Genomic DNA, 17,976 nt, shown 5'->3' with positions numbered 1-17,976 from the left:
AGTCACTTCTTGTCCTGCTCCTTGTATGCACCATGATTTTCCTACCTTCAGGAAAGAATGCGCTCGGGGTTATTGAACAAAGCTTGAGGATGGCCATGGGTACGCATGGCATAGTGAAAGGTAAGACGGCCCAGTGAAAGGCACTTAGAGTGAAGGCAGGAGACCCTAGCGCCAGCCCTGAAACAGCTTCTTCCTTGTTGTGTGATGTTGCACCCATTACTTATTGTCCCTAATTCCAGTGTCCTCACCTATAAAGAGCCCTCACCTTATAGAATTGTTGTCACAATCAATGCAGTAAGGTGAGTCATTTTCCCATCCATTAGGCTCTAGGCAAATGCCAGCTATTACTATGGTTCAATCAGCTTCAGTTCCACTGATGATTTGCTCTTGAATCTTTGGAAAGACCTCCCAATGCCTCACCTTTCTCATCTGTAAACTAGAGCTAATGAAACAGAACCTTTTATTAAATACCCTCCAGCAGCCATTCACAAGCTTTAGTGACCTAACCTCTTTGGGGAGGTTGTTAAAACAGATTCCTGGGCCCTGGTGATTCTGCTCCAGCCCAGCTGCATGGAGCCTTGTGCTATTCACTCTTGAGGACCCGCACGTGATTCTGATGTCGATGGGCCATGATCACTCCGAAAAATGCTGCCCTGCAAGATCGATATTACAAAGCACTGCGGTAACTGTGGGTAGAGAACTTGACCACGATCATCTGGTCAGAAACACAGCCAACACTAAACCTTTGACTTCTGATGTCTCGATCCTATCGTACTGACCACAGGACAGGGACTCCCGAGAACAACAAAACCCTCTCCTGGTCCCTGGGTTTCCACTGGGGGATTTGATCCTGGAGTACAGGGACGAAGCTTCCAGTGCTCCACAGTCCTCTTTAAAATACCGAGTGTCACTGCCTTTTTCTTTTTCCTCTGCAGACACATTTGCAAGCAAAGTGGCGGCCACCCAGGACCAGTATGCAGACGCGTCCATAGGTAACGTCACTGGCAGCAACGCGGTGAACGTCTTCTTGGGAATCGGCGTGGCCTGGTCCATCGCTGCCATCTACCATGCAGCCAATGGGGAACAGTTCAAAGTGTCCCCTGGCACGCTAGCTTTCTCTGTCACTCTCTTCACCATTTTTGCTTTCATCAATGTGGGGGTGCTGCTGTATCGGCGGAGGCCGGAGATCGGAGGTGAGCTGGGTGGGCCCCGGACTGCCAAGCTCCTCACATCCTGCCTCTTCGTGCTCCTATGGCTCTTGTACATTTTCTTCTCCTCCCTGGAGGCCTACTGCCACATAAAAGGCTTCTAAAGGAACAATCAGATATAGTAAATTTATATATATATACGTATATATATACATAAAATATTATGTATAATGAACAGAGGAAACTGACATTTGTCATGTTCACTTACCTGCTGATGGAATCCAGCTTCAAGAGCATACTCTGTACTAGGGCCGGAGTGAGAAACCATCACCTCCCATTCCCAGGGGCATCGTCACACTGAACAAGGCATGGAGGCAGGGGCATCTTTGCAGCTCAGCCTAGAAGGACTGTGTTCTCTCCAGGTTCATAAATCGTTAAGTCTTTGATTTGTTTTCTGTTTCTGCTTGTTTGGGGTGGGGGCTGGGAGGTGGCTGATGTTTGACTTCTATTTTGTGTTGTTTTGTTGGGAGGGTCAACGTTTTTGTTTCTCTTCTGGGAGGTGATGACCAATCTAAATGCAAATGGGTTTTGGGTAAAAATTTAAATCATTACAGTTGCTCTCTCCAAACACTTTAAAAATTATTTTGAATTAAGAAGGGATATGGGCATGGAAGAAACAGCATGTCTTCACTAGATCACTAAATTTCATGCTTTGTCTGGAATATGAGCAGAGGTAAAGCTGCCTCCGAGAAGAAGCATGGGAGCTCGAATGCAGCCAGGAAAGCGATGGTTCTAGATACAGTCTGATATTTAGAGATACGATGCCTGGCACTCTTGTTCAACAGGTACAGGAATGACGTGCCTCGATTCCCAAGAACGTGCAAAGTCATTTATTTCTTATCTCTTTAGCTCTGGACTATGATTAGCAAGGCCCTTATTCTGGTTTTCCAGCCTGGCTAACCCCCCCAGATCCCCATCCCAATCCTCCTCCCTCCTGACCCCCACCTCTCATGCAAACAGGAATAACCCCAACTCAAAAAGCACATCATCCTTTTCCATTTGCATCAGTGTGTCCCAGTCCCATGTTTGCTGTTGCCTGGGATCATCCGTCGGTTTTATTTTCAAAAGCATCCATGGCTTGCACAATCCTGTTCCAGTCATGACTAAACATTGGCTCCTTCTTCATGTGCCTGGTTGGGAATGTTGTCGTGATACCTGTTACACAGTGCATGGATGAAAAACAAAATAAGTGTATCTGTATATAGTAGAGTATAGCGTATACTGTTCTCCCATTCAGCAATGTTGACTGGACATTGAAGACATAAGTGAGTTTCCTTTTCACCTGAGTTGTAACTTTTGTGTTGTTATTGAGTTTGATTTTACTATAGGGATAAAAGGAGAAAATGGCTTATTGTTCATGGACCTGCACATTCATTTTTAAGAAGCAATAACAGTTCACTGGGAAGTTAAAGCTATTGAGAGGACAGCAGGCAAACTACCAAGTATCTTCATGGAAAATTAGCCATGTGGAATACACCAGAGGCCTCTAAACGGTCACCTGTTGATGATTCTGGAAGGCCAAGGAGAGAGGTGTAGAGCAGTGGCTGGAGTCGATGTGCCCGGGCTTTGAGAGCCTCCATTTCCATGACACCCCTGTCCCCAAAGTATTTATTCACTTCTGCTCTGTCTGGCACAGATGGTAGATAGTGGTTTGTTCGTTTTATTTTTTTATGTAAAAGGCTATTTTGAGCCCTGTTTCTTTCACCACCCAGACTCCTCTGATTGTATCTGCAGTTCCTGAGTAGGAAAGGAGCCAGGGAGACCAATGGGCCTTTACAAGGGCAACCTCCGTACTTAGGACTGAGGAGTAAGCAATTAAATGAGATTCGTGCCTCCCGGGAGGATTGCGCTGGGAGGTTTTTCAGCCTGGAAAAGGAATGGCTCTTTCTATTTCAAAATACCAAAGAGCGTGGATAAACCCAACATTCCAAAGTAGTGAATCCAGTAATGAGGAAAAATGGAATGACGTGGGTCCCGTCTCAGAGACTTCTCTATCTATAAAGAATCCCAGGCCAGAGACACCACTGGCCCTCTGTATTGATTCAAAGATACTTAAGAGATAAAAGCTGTTCAGGGTTATTTCCTCTTCTTCTACTCAGTAATCATGATCATTCATCATTTAATAAACATTTGGTGACCGAGTGAGTAATTAAATGCTGGTTACTACTCAATATGCCAGGTACTGTGCTACTCTTGGGGCCTAAACCATGAACAAGATAACCCAGATCCCTGCCCTCAGGGGGCTCACAGCTAGTGTGATTCCTGTTTCCATGGGTAAAAGTTAGCACAGCCATATGGAAACAGTTTTATCTTGCAAGGAAAAACCCAATTGCAAAACTCTTAACATAAACACGTTGAAATTGAACAAATACAGTTGTCCAAATAGCTAAGATTTTAACTAAGAAATAAAGCACAGGTTAGGGGAAGCATCCTATGTATCCTCAGGCTGATCTCGCAAATCTGTACACCCCCCCCATTGTAAGCCAAGAAAGGCAATCTTGGTGGTGATCCAGAGGACCGAAAAGGTCCAGCTAACCCCAGTTTTTATCCTTGTTGGTCAACAGTACTTTTCTATGCCCCACACCTCTACAGTCCCTCCTATCTCCAGGAGACTCACCCCAGCAGGCCACGGCCCAATGCGGTGGGTCTGAGTCTTTTAGGGGTACATTCTAACTCTTTTTTTTTTTTTTAAGATTTACTAAATGGAAAGCTAGCCTAGAAAACACCAAGTAAATATAGTCAAGGGATGTGAGTTGTTTAAACGTTAGATTTTGCACTCAATTTTAGCCATATTTGGAACGTCAGTAATCCCATAGAAAATTTTCACAGAGGACTTTCAGAAATTCTTGCCATTGAATTTTAATTTCAAAGCTTTTTGGTTTGTTTGCTTTTTCAAGTTTCATGTTATAGGGAAAATATGATTCTGATTGTTCAGAGTTGTTAATAATTGTAGTTGTGTAAAATTATTTCATTTTGTTTATTTTGTGTGTATTGTGCACAGCTTTAGGGGGGAAGTGCACGAATTGTGCTGTTCCTTATAAATGGTACACATTATTGACACAGACAAATAAAGTTTCTAATTGTTTCTGATTTAATCACTAGTGATACAGCAAAATCTGTATGGGATGTTTCCTCTCATTGTCATCTACTTCATTTTTGTTTTCATGTTTTGAAGAAATAAAGACCAAAAAGGTATTACCGTGCAGTTGGTATCCTCATCCAAAAGAAAGAAACTAGATACCCAGTATTCAAACTCTTGCAAATGTCAACCCTTTGGTCATACAAGGTTTCCTTTTTTTAATGTCCCAAGAGAGCAGAGTGTCAGAATATGTGTCTATCTGATGGTACTGAGATAAATGTTGGATGTTTCTCCATTTCACTAATTGGTTTTTTTTTTTTTACATCTTTTAGTACCACTTTATGCTTTCTGCATCCCAGAACATGAACCTATAAACGGTTACACACGAGACCACTTTTTAGCAGAGTATGACAGCAAATAAATCAGTCCCAATAAAACCGATCAGAAGTGACTAGTTGTTTCCTAAGGGATACTTAGTTGTTTAGTATCATGTATTATATTCCTCTTGATTCCCAATAGAACTTCCTTGCATTAATTTCTGACTAATTACCTGTTATTGACTTTATGTATCATATAAAGTTATCAAACTTCGGTTTAACACAAAATGAGCAGCCGACGTTTATTTCTTTAAATACCAAAGACAGTAATGCAATGACCAGAGTAGCCTTGACTGTTTAACTACCCTTCAACAGAATGTCATGGCTCAATGGTTTCCAACCTCTTATAAGCTAATTTTAGTTCAAAGGTAATGATTCAAGCCTGCCACCAGTGAAGATTTCAGAGAGCTTTGCTTTCCAAACAGCATACACACAGTTTTAATTGTTGCTTTTCAAAGAAAAAAAATTATAAAGTACGCTCTTTTAAACCACCCTGCAGGCATTCTGATAGGTGGACCCCGTTCACAATGAGAATTCCTAACACAACCGCTTTCCCCCTGTGGTCTCACAGGTAGCAGAAGCACTTGGCCTTTTCCCTACAGGGCTGTATTCCTTGTTGATTCCACAGCCCAGGATCCTTGATCCTGACCTGTCAAAAGAGAGATTGACTGGTCTGTTCTACACATATCTGCAATTAGAAAAGAATAAATTTCCTGCAGTAGATGCTGAAGCCTTCCATTCTCTAACAGTGACAGAAACGTCACCTTCTCAAGAAGGTCAATCAGCCCCTTTAAGACTTATTTTAAAAAGTGTTTCCTGGTTCAAGATGTAGAGTGTCTCTTTTGAATAATGAGTGATTCATTATTTTGATGAACAAAATAATCATCTCGGGCAGTTGCATTCAGAGCAAGTCTTGAGTCTAGTTTCCTAACTTCAAGAACATTTGGCCATTTTGTGATTGACAACGCACAACCTCAAATCTCTCCCAAACTTACAAGTGGCACTCACAGCTTTTGTTACAGGAATCGCTTCCCTTGGCGAAAGCATTGTAGCTGTTGGTAAAATGTAGCATTTTAATTGAAAAACGAGGGCGTGCATTATGTGGAAGAGCTTCACACGATCATATTTTTCTTACAGAGAAAGATGCAGTTATGAGTGCATTTATTAGCTTTCATTCAGATCTACTACATATTTTTGTTAATGGACTGCATTTCTGCTCTTCAATATTACATTCCAATCACTTCTAGCTATGTTGTCTTCTGCCCAACACATTGTAAGCGTTGGGTGGTTCAGATGGTATTCCACCTACAAGGACATAGGAAGGGGAGACAATTGCACTAGTTAAATACTTCACTTTTGGAGCTTAATCAGGCCATGGTTAATCACCTCCCAAGGCAGAGAATGTCCTATAGAAGGAACAGCCACTGAGAGCTAGGTCTCCCAAGGGAGAGCGCACTTCAGATTTCCAGCCCACGAGAACTGGTGAGCAGCTTCCTGTGACTTTCCCCTCTGCCTGCCAAGCTGTCCAAAAAGACGTCCTCAAGAGGCTCTACCAATTTTCACTTGTCAGAGTTCCTCTGATTTAATCTTCTAAGGGACCTTTAAATAAACAGTCATTCCATATATTACTATTTTGATGTATTTGTAGGAAAGAACATTATTTCATAACTTCAAAAGGCAACAGGACTTTATAGTTAAAAACACAACTCATATCTTTACAGGAAGACTTGCTTGCCCAGAATCACCTTGCCTGTAATCAATGCAGTACTTCACAGATGCTTGACCTACTCACATTCTTTAGAATCCCGCGGTCCTGACCTTTATCAAAGATCCAGAGAGGCGTTCCCTTGGAAATATGCAATCGTAGTCTTTCTTTTCCCTAATTCCAAACCTTTGTATTTTTCCATGCTTATTCACATCATATTCATCACCCTTAGTAATAATCACTATTACTTCTTGGCAATGGAGGGAGGCTCATGATAAAGTGCTCTGGGCATGTATTTCTGAAAGTGAACTTATCATAAGAAGAAACAAATATAATGGCACTCTACCTGGAAAACAATCATTTGGTATGTGTCTCTATAAGTGTTTAGGAGAGATTATACCCTACAGCTACCTACTACAGCAGTATTGATTTTACTTTTTGGATCACATTTTTCATGCTTTAGTGCCATCTACCTAGCCTTTTATCCTATCAATAGATTAGGTTTGGATCAGGATTAAGGACCCCACCCTAAACACACAGACACACACTCACATTCAACTCCTATGAAAGTTTCTACAAAGAAGTATGTAAACCTAGAAAAATGATGTACAGCTTCTGTGCCTCCAAAAAATGAGTGGGTCAAATGTTTCTCTGTGGGTATTATATTCCTGATATGCAAATGATAGTAAAATTTCCAATAACCAAACACACCAAAAGAGAAATTAGCTAACTTCAAATGCTGACTCGATTTTGACAGTTAATGAACAGCCCAGCCTTCCTAATTTGTTGACTGCAAAGACAGATCTACCTAGCCCAATCCAAGAGTGTACTGGGGGTGACAGGGGACTTAATATCCTGGCAGCCCTCTATACTGGAAATTGTTTATTCACCAAGGAGGATCTGGCCCAGAGATTTCCAAAGACCTCTCTCTACATTCCCAAGTTGAAATAACCCACGTTTAATTTACAGAACTTCTTATTAGACCCCTTGAACCCACATGGTAGGACAAGAGATAAATTCTCTAGGGAAAGCTTTCTAAAAAATGTGATTCTGCTTGTTATGACCCTATCTTCTAATGTGAAGGTCCTATTCTTTCCAATTGGAAGGAACAATTCTAAGAATCCAACATATAACCACTTTTCAAAATGTTTCACTTAAAAAATGAACTTTATAAATACTTTAAAGTTATATGACCTAGCCAGTTCTGAGAAAAATAATTTTCTCTATATGTACATTTCTCTACCTTCTTATACTTATCTTAATATTAAACTTTGAAAAATGCTCCAAAGAAGAAATCTTGAAAGATTTTACATTCTAATAATGTCCACGTAAGTGAGTAATACGGCTAAAATAATGTTTTAGGTGAAAATTCTCTATGTTGTTGACAGAACTTACTTTAAAATAAGAGAATTTAGCACAAATAAAATGTGTGAGGTAATATTTCATCACAGATTACTCTTGTCTAAAATATTTGAAAGTCATTAACCTTAAGGAAGATATATTTCCAGTTTCCAAAAATAATAGTACAATTTCAGCTTGTATTCTGTTTTTATATGAAAATCAAAGCTGGGCATACATAACTTCTGACCTTGGGAACCCCCCCCCAAAAAGTATGCTTTTGGCACCTTTTTCCATATTATTAGTTATTTTGTGGAATACACTGGATCTATACAGGTGTCTCATAAAAATGCCTTCAATAATTTCCCTTTTTTGAGTCCAAGAAGTTTCTAAATTTCAGAACTTAATAACTTGACAATTTAATTTATAAAAGGCTGGTTCCCTTTTGATGTTATTAACATTTCAGAATTAATTTTAATATTTTAAATAATCAATCATCAGATGGGATATTGACCTTGAGTCTAACCCAAATAAACAATAAAGCCCAGACAGACCTACCAGTAGTTGAAAGCCTTCTGAAACACTGGCCTTTTCATGCAAAGCAAACAGGAGGGCTGTTTTTAATTTTTTTTTTCTACCAAAGGTTGCCATTTCAACCAGCATAAAAACAAAAAGTATTTGAAACGGTAATTTGAAGATTATTTCTATAAGAATCAGATACCGTTTCAGCGTTAAATCCCCTCTATCCTATCTTTTCCTAGGGTACAGAGATACGTACATAAATACAAAAACAGACAACTTATGTCAAATAACTTGAACTACATTTTTGAATGTCTAAGATTACCCTAAAAGCCCATGTCAGGCCAACTATTCCTTTTATCAGATGTCTTTCATAAATGAAAAAAGGGAAAGAAATACCGAAGGAAACACATTCCTGATTTTCTTTTTTGTGAAAGATGCAAATTCAAAGTTGTTTGAAAACTGCCTAGAATGTTAATTATATGTATCCTTCTAAAAACGTAAGTAGACCTTTCAAAGAAAAAAAAAATTCACTTTTCTTCCCTTCATTTAGCGAGCATTTCTGATAGCAAGTCTTTAGGATCAATTAGGGCACCCTTCTGACTTTTCCAATTACCCTCTGTTATTTGGAGGGTGTTGAAAACCGCTCTTGAGAAAAATTATGCTCATCTAGGTCAAATCCTGGGGGAGTAAAAGGATGAGATTTTGTATTTTCCCTGGAAACATAGCACTGAGCAGGCAGGCTCCCATATATCACTTAACATTTTCTAGAAATGTGTTTTGGCACAACAGGAAAGGAGGAATGAGACTCCTACCCACTTCTTCCATAAAAACCTAATCATTTACCACCACAGATCTTCCACTAGCTTTAATTTAACTTCGATATTTTCACTGAAGCAACCCTCAACTTTCACATACACTGGTTGTGTGGTGCCTAGCATTTTCCCTCCAAGATCTAACAAGTAAACTAACCCTTTCAACTAATGGGTAATGAGATTTCTCCAAGGGGTCTAGCCAGGGTGAGGAGTGCGTAGAGAGAGGAGCAGTAATATTGATGTCAGGTCATTGGAGCCCATTTAATACTGGACCTCGTTACATATTGGACCTCGTTTGGGACTCCGATTATTGGAACTGCTGGAAGAACTTTATCTTACTGCTATTTCAACAAAATTTTTGTGGTATTGGACCTAAGCAAAGGATAACGTCATGCGAAAAACTGAAAGTCATTTTCATTAGCTCTGTTATTGTTCCATTTTGTAAGAAAATATTATCTTTGAAATTGCAGTCTAAAGTTCTTAAGAACAACAAGGATTTTGCTGCCATTAGTAATCCCTTTGGAAATCTGACACTTCGAGTCTTCTCTGAGACAGATGATACTGTGGTAAATGTATGCATGTGGCTTAAATTTTCTTGATATTCTCAGGTTGTCCTCACAGATCATGCATAGATTTATTTCTTTAAAAATGAGTATCTTTCTCATCAAAATGGATTGGGAATTTTCCCAACCACTGGTTTCATTTTGTTGAGAAAGGAATCTGGCACCCAAAGAAGCTGTGAGCAGTAGGGTGGCATCCACAACCCCCCGTCTATGCCCCTTTGCATACTCCTGACTCTTAATCCCTGTGGCACAGCTTTCAGAAACAACTGTAGATGATGAGAAAGCCAAAAGAAGAGACTTGTACGCACTTTCAAAATGGATTAAATCTGCTTATCACCTTGAAAATTTTGTTTAAATTTTAAAACTTTAAACACCAAGAGGGATGCATTTAATGCCAATTCTGAAGCCAAGATTACATTTTTTGCAAAGCCATGAGGAAAATGTATGTTAATTATTGAGACATGGGATTTAGTAACATCAGTGCCCAACCCCTGCCCTCCCCCCCCACATCCCATTCATATAGCATTCTAGAGGCAAACAAGCAGCTGGGAAGGGGAGAGAAATCACCATCAGTGGTCCTACGTTATATCGCCATTCAGGTGCTAGACGGGGTCAGGAACTAGACAAAATAGATGGGACCAATACTAGTTCTCGAGCCTGACCACCACCCTTGGTCACCCCCATCATGGATGTGGTCTGTGAACATTAGAACAATGCCAGAGTATTCTTTTCACTTAATGTGAATATTACCTACAGTGATTCCTCTCTGCTCTGAGCCAGGCTGTTTTGTTTGACACAAATCTTTTCAGAGTCGTGCAGCTCAGTCAGAAACTTGCTGCCTGGCTGGAGAGTGAACCCGTCTTTTCAAACTGGTTGCCATGGACCCAATTTTCAAAAACATTAAGAAAGCAGCATAGCCAAGTGGACTGGACCTAGCAAGGAGACTAAACTTAGAGCAGTCCAAGCTTGTATTTTTTCTTCCTGGCCAATACTCTATCACTCCAACTCTAGAGGTCATTTCATTAGTAAAATGAAAATACTTGTTTTGTTGCTGTTTAGAAATCATACCTCTTTAGAGCTTGACACTTCCATTAACCCAAACCAGATCCATGTATATAGTATTATTAGGACTTTACCCAAAGATGGAGTTTTCTGTTGGAAAGATACCAGGACTGGTTTGGGTCCCTTTAAAACAACAGACAAGATATTTAATAACATTTGAAAACAATGAAAAAGGTTCAGCACAGGCTTCTGGGTTCAAGAGGAGGGCAGAGCTTCTGACAGGCTCTCTTGATGTTTTGTTCTTTCTTATACGTTTTTATCTGTCATGGTTCCCAGTGGAGTATTTCTCCAAACTTACTCTGTGGGAGGATACTGACATAGCTCCAGACTCTGCCTTTTATTTCCTAATTCTCCCAGGAGAAACAGGCATTCCTTAGCTTCTAATACAAAAGAAACAAGAAAAAAATGATAGCTGCCTCACTGGTTGATGCACAAGATTTGTACCAAAGCACAGACCATTCAGAGTATCTTTAAAGTATTTGAGGAAACATTTCCAACTCCTAATCAAAAGTCAGAAATTGCACTGATGCTAGGAGCGTAAATGTCACTTCGTCTTCCGGCCTGGTCCTCACAAATCAATAAGGGTTAAAAGATTCAGGGTGTATTTGGACAGTGCTGATCAATTAAAATTCAGATCTGGATACTGGGGCTAGATAAATATCAAATGGCAAATTACCTGACAAAAAAGAATCAGAAGTTAAACCAAACAGGGCAGAAAATCAGTCAACTTAGCAACTAGGTCTTCCAGAATTGTCGATTCACTTTATACCCAGTCAAAACTTTTTAAAAACATCTACATAGTCAAGGCCGTGGAAGAATTTTTAAATCAAATGTCAGAGTCTATTATATTTTTTTCAATCCTACAATTCTATAAACCTCAAGCATTTATTTTGTGCAAAGTATTGAATTAGGCACCCTGAGAGGATATGAAGAATTCAAGACAAAGCAGTTTTAAGAAAATTAACACCTGAATTAAGCCCTGAATTCAGTTAAGAGGCGGCCACTTGTGGCACTCAAATTAGCCTTCCATTTTGGTGGAGACATTTTATCAACTTGAGACTGCTTAATGGAGCCATTCTGAAACCTTTCAAGAAGCTATTCTTTACTAGAAGTAGAAATACCCATTTTCTTAACTTCATAGTCTTTCACCAATGAAATAAATGATTTCAGACTCAACTAAGAGATCCTGAGTCTACAATGAGCCAAACTCTGTGTGAAGTTGACATACGGTCTTTCACATTTCAAGCTGGGAAAAACTGATTACAAAGATCATTCGCCTCCCCGTTCCTGAATTTTTTTTCTATTGGGTGTTGATACTAATTCATCACTGGATTTTCTTAACTCTGCCTGTTGCTCTTTTGACTTTGAGGTGTCTGGCTATATTTCGGTCAGTTACAACTCCAGCTGTCACATTTTAACAGACAACTAGAAGAGACCCCAGTCCCTACGTCTGAATATACAAGGTTCTCTTCATTTACATCAAATAGTCATTGGAGAGGAGACCCAAAGGCTCTCCTCTTTTGAAAAGTAGTATTTGTTTCAGAGGGTTATGAATCTTCGGCTCTCTCTGAACTTGAATTCCCTCATCATTAAAGGAAGGTCTTTACCTTTAGCTTGCTTTCCCAGAACACACCGAGCCCTACATGATCTGTGGTTCCCTGTTATCGTCCACTGGGTATGGGTTGAAGGTGCTTTCCATTGTGAACCAATTTCTCCTCATAACACTTGATTTTTTAGTGTCAAGCCAATAAAACCACATTAAGCCTGACAGGAATTTAAAGGTTTATTTTGAAATAATTCTTTGTATACTGCTGGAAAAAAATTTCCCTTCCCAAACAGGGAGTGAAAAGTTCCTCCCTTTGGGGTAAACTTACAATAGAAAATTTGAAGAGACTGGAATGGATTCCACACCAGTGATCTTTGTAAGGCTGAATCCATTATTGTTCTAAATGTAAACTTGAAGTTCACACAATTTTCCCATAATAATTCCACTTCCTTTTCATTCTTTGTACTTAATGACAACCTTTTAGGAGAGAGACTGACAGCAGTTATTTTATACTAAAGTGAGTGAATACAAACAGGATGCATGTTGACCAGACAGAAAGATATTAAAAGATTGTAAAGAAAGATGGAAAAGGAATTTCTTTTGCTCCAGATTCAACGGTCTTTCTCAAGCCTCCCTTGTTACGGAGCAAATGACTGCTCAAAAAGGTTTCACAAAGACTTAACTCCCACCCCTAGCAATCATCTGGTTTGCCCACAGCCCAACTGCCTCATTAGCAATCTGAAATTGCACAGTTGGAGAAAATATAATAGCAAGAGGATGTAGGCATTGCCCTGGGGAAAAGAAAAAGCAACCATGGTGAACTCTGCTTATATAAACAAAAAATGTTTTAGTGGAATAAATGTAAGCTTTCTCTTGAATGAATCCCAGTTAGAGTGTCATTAGGAATGGCAAAACCATTTCAACATCGTAACAGTCATATATTCCAGCTTTATTAGCACTGAGGCACGACGCCAAACTTGTCAGTGGGAAAGGTAAACAAACATTCCCAGCACTGTAACAGATAAAGTGATCTCGTGAGCCTCCCTGTTCAGAAAAAAAATTAAAATAGGTAATATTTTTCTATAACTCTGTTAACGCCTATGACTGCCACCTAGGGAGAAAATGATTTTTTCCTTCTCATTACTAATCTTTATACAGAGCGGCTGTTCAGCTGCAGTAGGCATGGTATTTTTATATTTTGTAAGTCCCTCGCATTGACTTTGACCCCTATTTTCCCATTTGATTAGGCAGTCCTAAATTGGAAAGGTAGGATTTTCTTTTTTTAAACAAATCTGCGCCATAAGCATTTTCAGAGGATGACCGCCGTCAGCCATCTAAGTAGCTCTGTCAGTCAGTGGTAGGTGCTTGGTGGAAGGCGGAGAACCTGGGGTAGACTGAGCCGTCCTTCTGCAGAGACAGCAGCTCATTCAGACCCTCGTGTCTCTCCCCCCTCAAGTCCTTGTACCAATCCAGTCTCTTGAACTGACCCAGCTCTACCTGTCAAACGAAGAGCAGTCTTTACCTGCGCTGACAGCCTGTCCAACTTAATTCCTCCTCAACTGACTTTCTCTGATGTTCTTGCCCTCTCTTTACTCATGTAGATAAGTCCTTACATTTGATATATTTTAAAAAAGATTTTACTAGGAAAAAAAATCAACAAACCTTTGTGCTCTGTGGAGCTGTGAGCAAACTTTACTCGTATGTGAATCACCTTGAGGTAACAGGGAGACTATCACCTGTGTGGCAAGAGGAAACCCTAATGCTATTACTAAAATAATGTCCTCTGCAGAGAAACTGTAAAGTCTTCGACAAAGCCTTTTAAAGGGGGCCTGGGTGGCTCAGTCAGTTGAGTGTTCAACTCTTGATTTTGGCTCGGTTCACGATGTCAGGGTTGTGAGACTGAGCCCCACGTCAGGCTCCGTGGCTCCGTGCTGGGCGTGGAGCCTGCTTAAGATTCTTTCCCTCTGCCCCTGCCCCTGTCTTCTGGGGGAAAAAAAAAAAAAGCCTTTCAGAGACTCAAATTTAACGATATGAAAAAATATTCCCTTCAGGGGCAGGTCACAGGTTAGAGCACAAGTTTGAGTCACATTTTTCTTACAGGTTTGCTTATATGCAGATCTCTGAACCTTTCTTTCCCTAATATTAAATTAGCATCTATTGAACCTGTCCCTCGCCTACATTATAAAAATGTCTGGGGGAAAAAATCCAATACCGTCCTTCACCTTCGACATGGGAAAGCTTTGTCCTGGGAGCATATTAAGGTGATTTGGGTAACTACAGAGTGTTTTAGAATAAGCTTCTTCAATGATTCTTAAGATTTGGTCCCCAACAAGGCAGTATCAGCAAAAACCTTGAAATTTGTTATTTATGCAATAACATAAATATGCTGGGACCAGAGACCTCAGCCCAGACCTATGAATCCAATTCTAGAAGTGGGCCTAGCAAGGTAGCCTCTGGCAAGCCCTTAAGGATGACTCTGGTGCATGATCAAGTTTGAGAGCTTCTAAACGGTGCTCTGAGAAGTCCAGGAAAGTTAATGTCGCCAATAAACTCAGCTTCCCTGGAGGAAAAAACTTAAAAGCTTAAATGGTAGGTTCCATGTGGGCCCAATACATTCTGATATATGGACTGAAATGTTCACTGTTTGGACTTAAAGTATAATTTGGGGCAAATTAATCCTTACAAACATTCTTTCCTGGCATAAATGAGCTTCGGGCAGACTCTCCAGAGAGATTTCTAATCAGCTTTTCTAGTTCTTTACAAAAACCAACAGCTAATCTGCTTTGCTTGACTGGTCCAGGGCCTCTAGAACGACCCTGGACACTTCTCTCTTAATTGATGAGCTCTGGACCATTTGCCTTAATGTTACACCACCATGTATCACTACTAAGTTATACTTAATGACACAGTCTACTGGTTTAAAGACTGGGTGTGAACTGTTTAAGCTAAAATGACTACTGGTTATGAGTGAGTTTTGGTTTTAGAAGATAGTTTCAAGGGCTCAGTATGGCTTATACAACCGAGAAACCACAGACAATGGAGACACCATCCCAAGTCCCTTGGAGCTCCTTTCTAGGCTCTCTCATTTGAATTGGTGCAGAAACAGAGTCAGCAAGTGACTTTGTTTATAAAGAGGTCTTGCAAAATAGAATTTAAGATTGTTATTGTGTGCGCACATGCGTGTATGTTTCCTAAAATCTCATCTGTAAAGATCACGCTTACAGGTACTTAAAACATCCATATACATTTTGACGCCCCTTTTGGGGGGATCCAGAGAAGGTATTTGAAGTGTACAAAAGGCGGCCCAAAATGGAGGCTTAACAATGATATTCTGGAGAAGAATTCTATCACTGTCATTCACTCCAGGCCTCCCTTAAAAGGAGTCAGATTTGTCAGATATTTTGGAATGACTGCTTTTTCAGCAATTACTGAAAAAGAAGAACTGATACATCATCATGTGTTCTGCCTGCTTCTCTAAAAATCTGTGCTCCTCTCCTGTTGCTGGTCAAAGTTTGAGTGTCTGTTTTCTGTCTCCAAGAATACTTCCTCATTGGTTCTTTCCCCCTTATGCTATTTCTCTTTCATACCTGATCACCTAATAGCTCCAGCTAAAGCAGTCCCTCCTTCCTCTGTCTCCACAATTGTATAGTAGCCATTTACATATTCTTTTTCTAAAAGTTAAAGTCTCACTAAGAGGATGCTTTCTGGAATAATCACCAAAGTCAAGACGCTTTGGTGTTGGGAAGCACACCTTTGCAGGGGAAGGGGCTGAATCAGATTGCCGGGGGTTCACACAGATCCACAGCCCTGACCTTCTTCCAGAACTTCAGAGTCTATTGTGGTATCTTTACATTCTTAAACCCAAGGCAAATTTACAGTGGAGGCTTCCCTTAGCCCACAACCCATGGTTTGTGTTACTGGCCCAAGTCCGAAGACCTCAAAATAAACCTGGAATGAAATTTTCTTCCAGAAAGATTAGGGGGAAAAGTTATACGCTCTAAATACTTTTGCTTATAAGACACATCAAAAAGGCCTGGATATTAGAAGGTAACAGATAATTGTTTTCATCTCCTAACAGTTTTGCCTTTCAGGACCATTCATGGTGATTTTCCTAGGTCAGTGGTGCAATTCAACACTATTCTAATAAGCCATAATAATTGTTGGCACAACTGTTACTATAACGGGACTTTCCTGGGTTTCATCTATTAATTTTTGTAGACAGTAGGAAGCTCACACTGAGAAGACACTGGTGGCTTCCCAGACAAGGGAGGCAAGGAACAAGTGCATTGTATATACTGTATATACGCCCTGCTCTGTGCCACTTCAAGTATTCTCCAGAGGGGCAAATGAGAAGGGAGAATTTAGGCAGGAAACTCATTTAGAACTTCCCTCTTGCCTTTGATGGTTACGGATGGCAATTCATTCCCACTGAATAAGCCTGGTAAAGACTTCCACAGTAAACTGAACTCCTGCTGAGCCAGAACAGGTAGTCCATGAAGAAAAAAAGTGGCAGATCATTGGGCCAGAAACCATCTCTCCTGTGGAGGTGATCACAAATCACCGGCCAAAAAAAAAAAAAAAAAAAAGGAAAAACTGCTTGTTATGTCTTGTATGCGCAGTTTAAAGGACCCATTACAAATAAACTTCAAAGACAGAGAGGGGGAGAGTAGGAAGGAGAGATTAAAAATGAAGAGGACGAGATTTGACCTTGAAAAACGAAATAAGCAACCCTAATATTCCTCTAGCTGATCCTGAAAATAGTTCACATGTCTAAAGCTATTTATAAAGCAACTTCACTGTGCTTCGAAATTCCTGGGTGGTGGTATGCCAGTAATGCATTTGGATACTTAACTGAGTTTTTTGGTTTTTATTCTTTATGCCAATGAATGTAATCTCTAAACTTGCCATTCTGAGTACACGCACACACAACCACACGCACACATATATTAAGGTAAATGCGTCATCGATTACTCATTTTGCAGGATACACTAGGTATAAAAATAAAGATTCCCGTGGATTCAGTGTGTTTCAGTGATAACATGTAGTGGGGAATAAAGGTACTCTCATATCCTCCTTGCTGACCCTACTGTTAAAATCATAATCTTAAGCAACACTGCTAAAAATGCCTGTGTAAAATATCTTCTCTAGTATCAATGAATCAGTACGTTTTGAACTCAACGTTCAAAAATATGTGCTAAACTTCAATATTCTTATATCTGTGGTGTTTTCCTATTAATTTATAGTAGCGCATAAGCGACCACACACCTGATACCATCAAGAAGGAAAATGGTCTAAATGAAAAGTCAAAAGGGCAGGTTACTTATAGTCTTCTGCCAAAGAACATTGTTTAATGAAAATGTAGATTAATTTCTTTCATTACGAATGTGATTATAAGAAATGCTCACCCTATCATCCTTTATCTTTTGAAAATCAATGTTTTTTGTATTCCTAAGGGCCGAGGAAAATATTCTTTAAACCGGTGTAATACACAGACACTGGGAATGAAAGGTACCGGAACTTGGATCACCTGCATAATGCTGATTAGCATTCCAACATTCAAGGGTACATACATCAGTCTTCCCCATAATTCTTACACTGCACTGAATCACTTTTGGGAATTTCAGCCAATCCTTTTAAATGAAAGGCACCAACATTAACGACAGATCTTGTCTGACATGGAAGGCATTAACATGTTCTCCTTCAAGCACTGTCATGAGTGGATGGAAATTACCATCTAATCTGCCCACCTAATCATCTCATGTAA

The 17,976-nt window shown here is 39.9% G+C and overlaps 1 protein-coding gene across 2 annotated transcripts in view; it reads left to right on the top strand.

The window, feature by feature from the left end:
• Positions 1-4,403, top strand: part of SLC8A1 (solute carrier family 8 member A1) — a 317,880-nt gene extending 313,477 nt beyond the window's left edge. For both annotated transcript variants that reach the window (XM_008700195.2, XM_008700194.2), the window contains exon 8: positions 936-4,403. In XM_008700195.2, coding sequence (XP_008698417.1) covers positions 936-1,312 — 377 coding nt within the window. In that variant the 3' untranslated portion in view covers positions 1,313-4,403. The remainder of the gene's footprint in view (positions 1-935) is intronic.
• Positions 4,404-17,976: the final 13,573 nt, after the last annotated feature.

Source organism: Ursus maritimus, unplaced genomic scaffold, assembly GCF_017311325.1.
Source record: "Ursus maritimus isolate PB19 unplaced genomic scaffold, ASM1731132v1 scaffold_6, whole genome shotgun sequence".
NCBI lineage: Eukaryota > Metazoa > Chordata > Mammalia > Carnivora > Ursidae > Ursus > Ursus maritimus.
The sequence above is the reverse complement of the archived record's forward strand: the minus strand, read 5'-3'. Positions and strand labels throughout refer to the sequence as shown.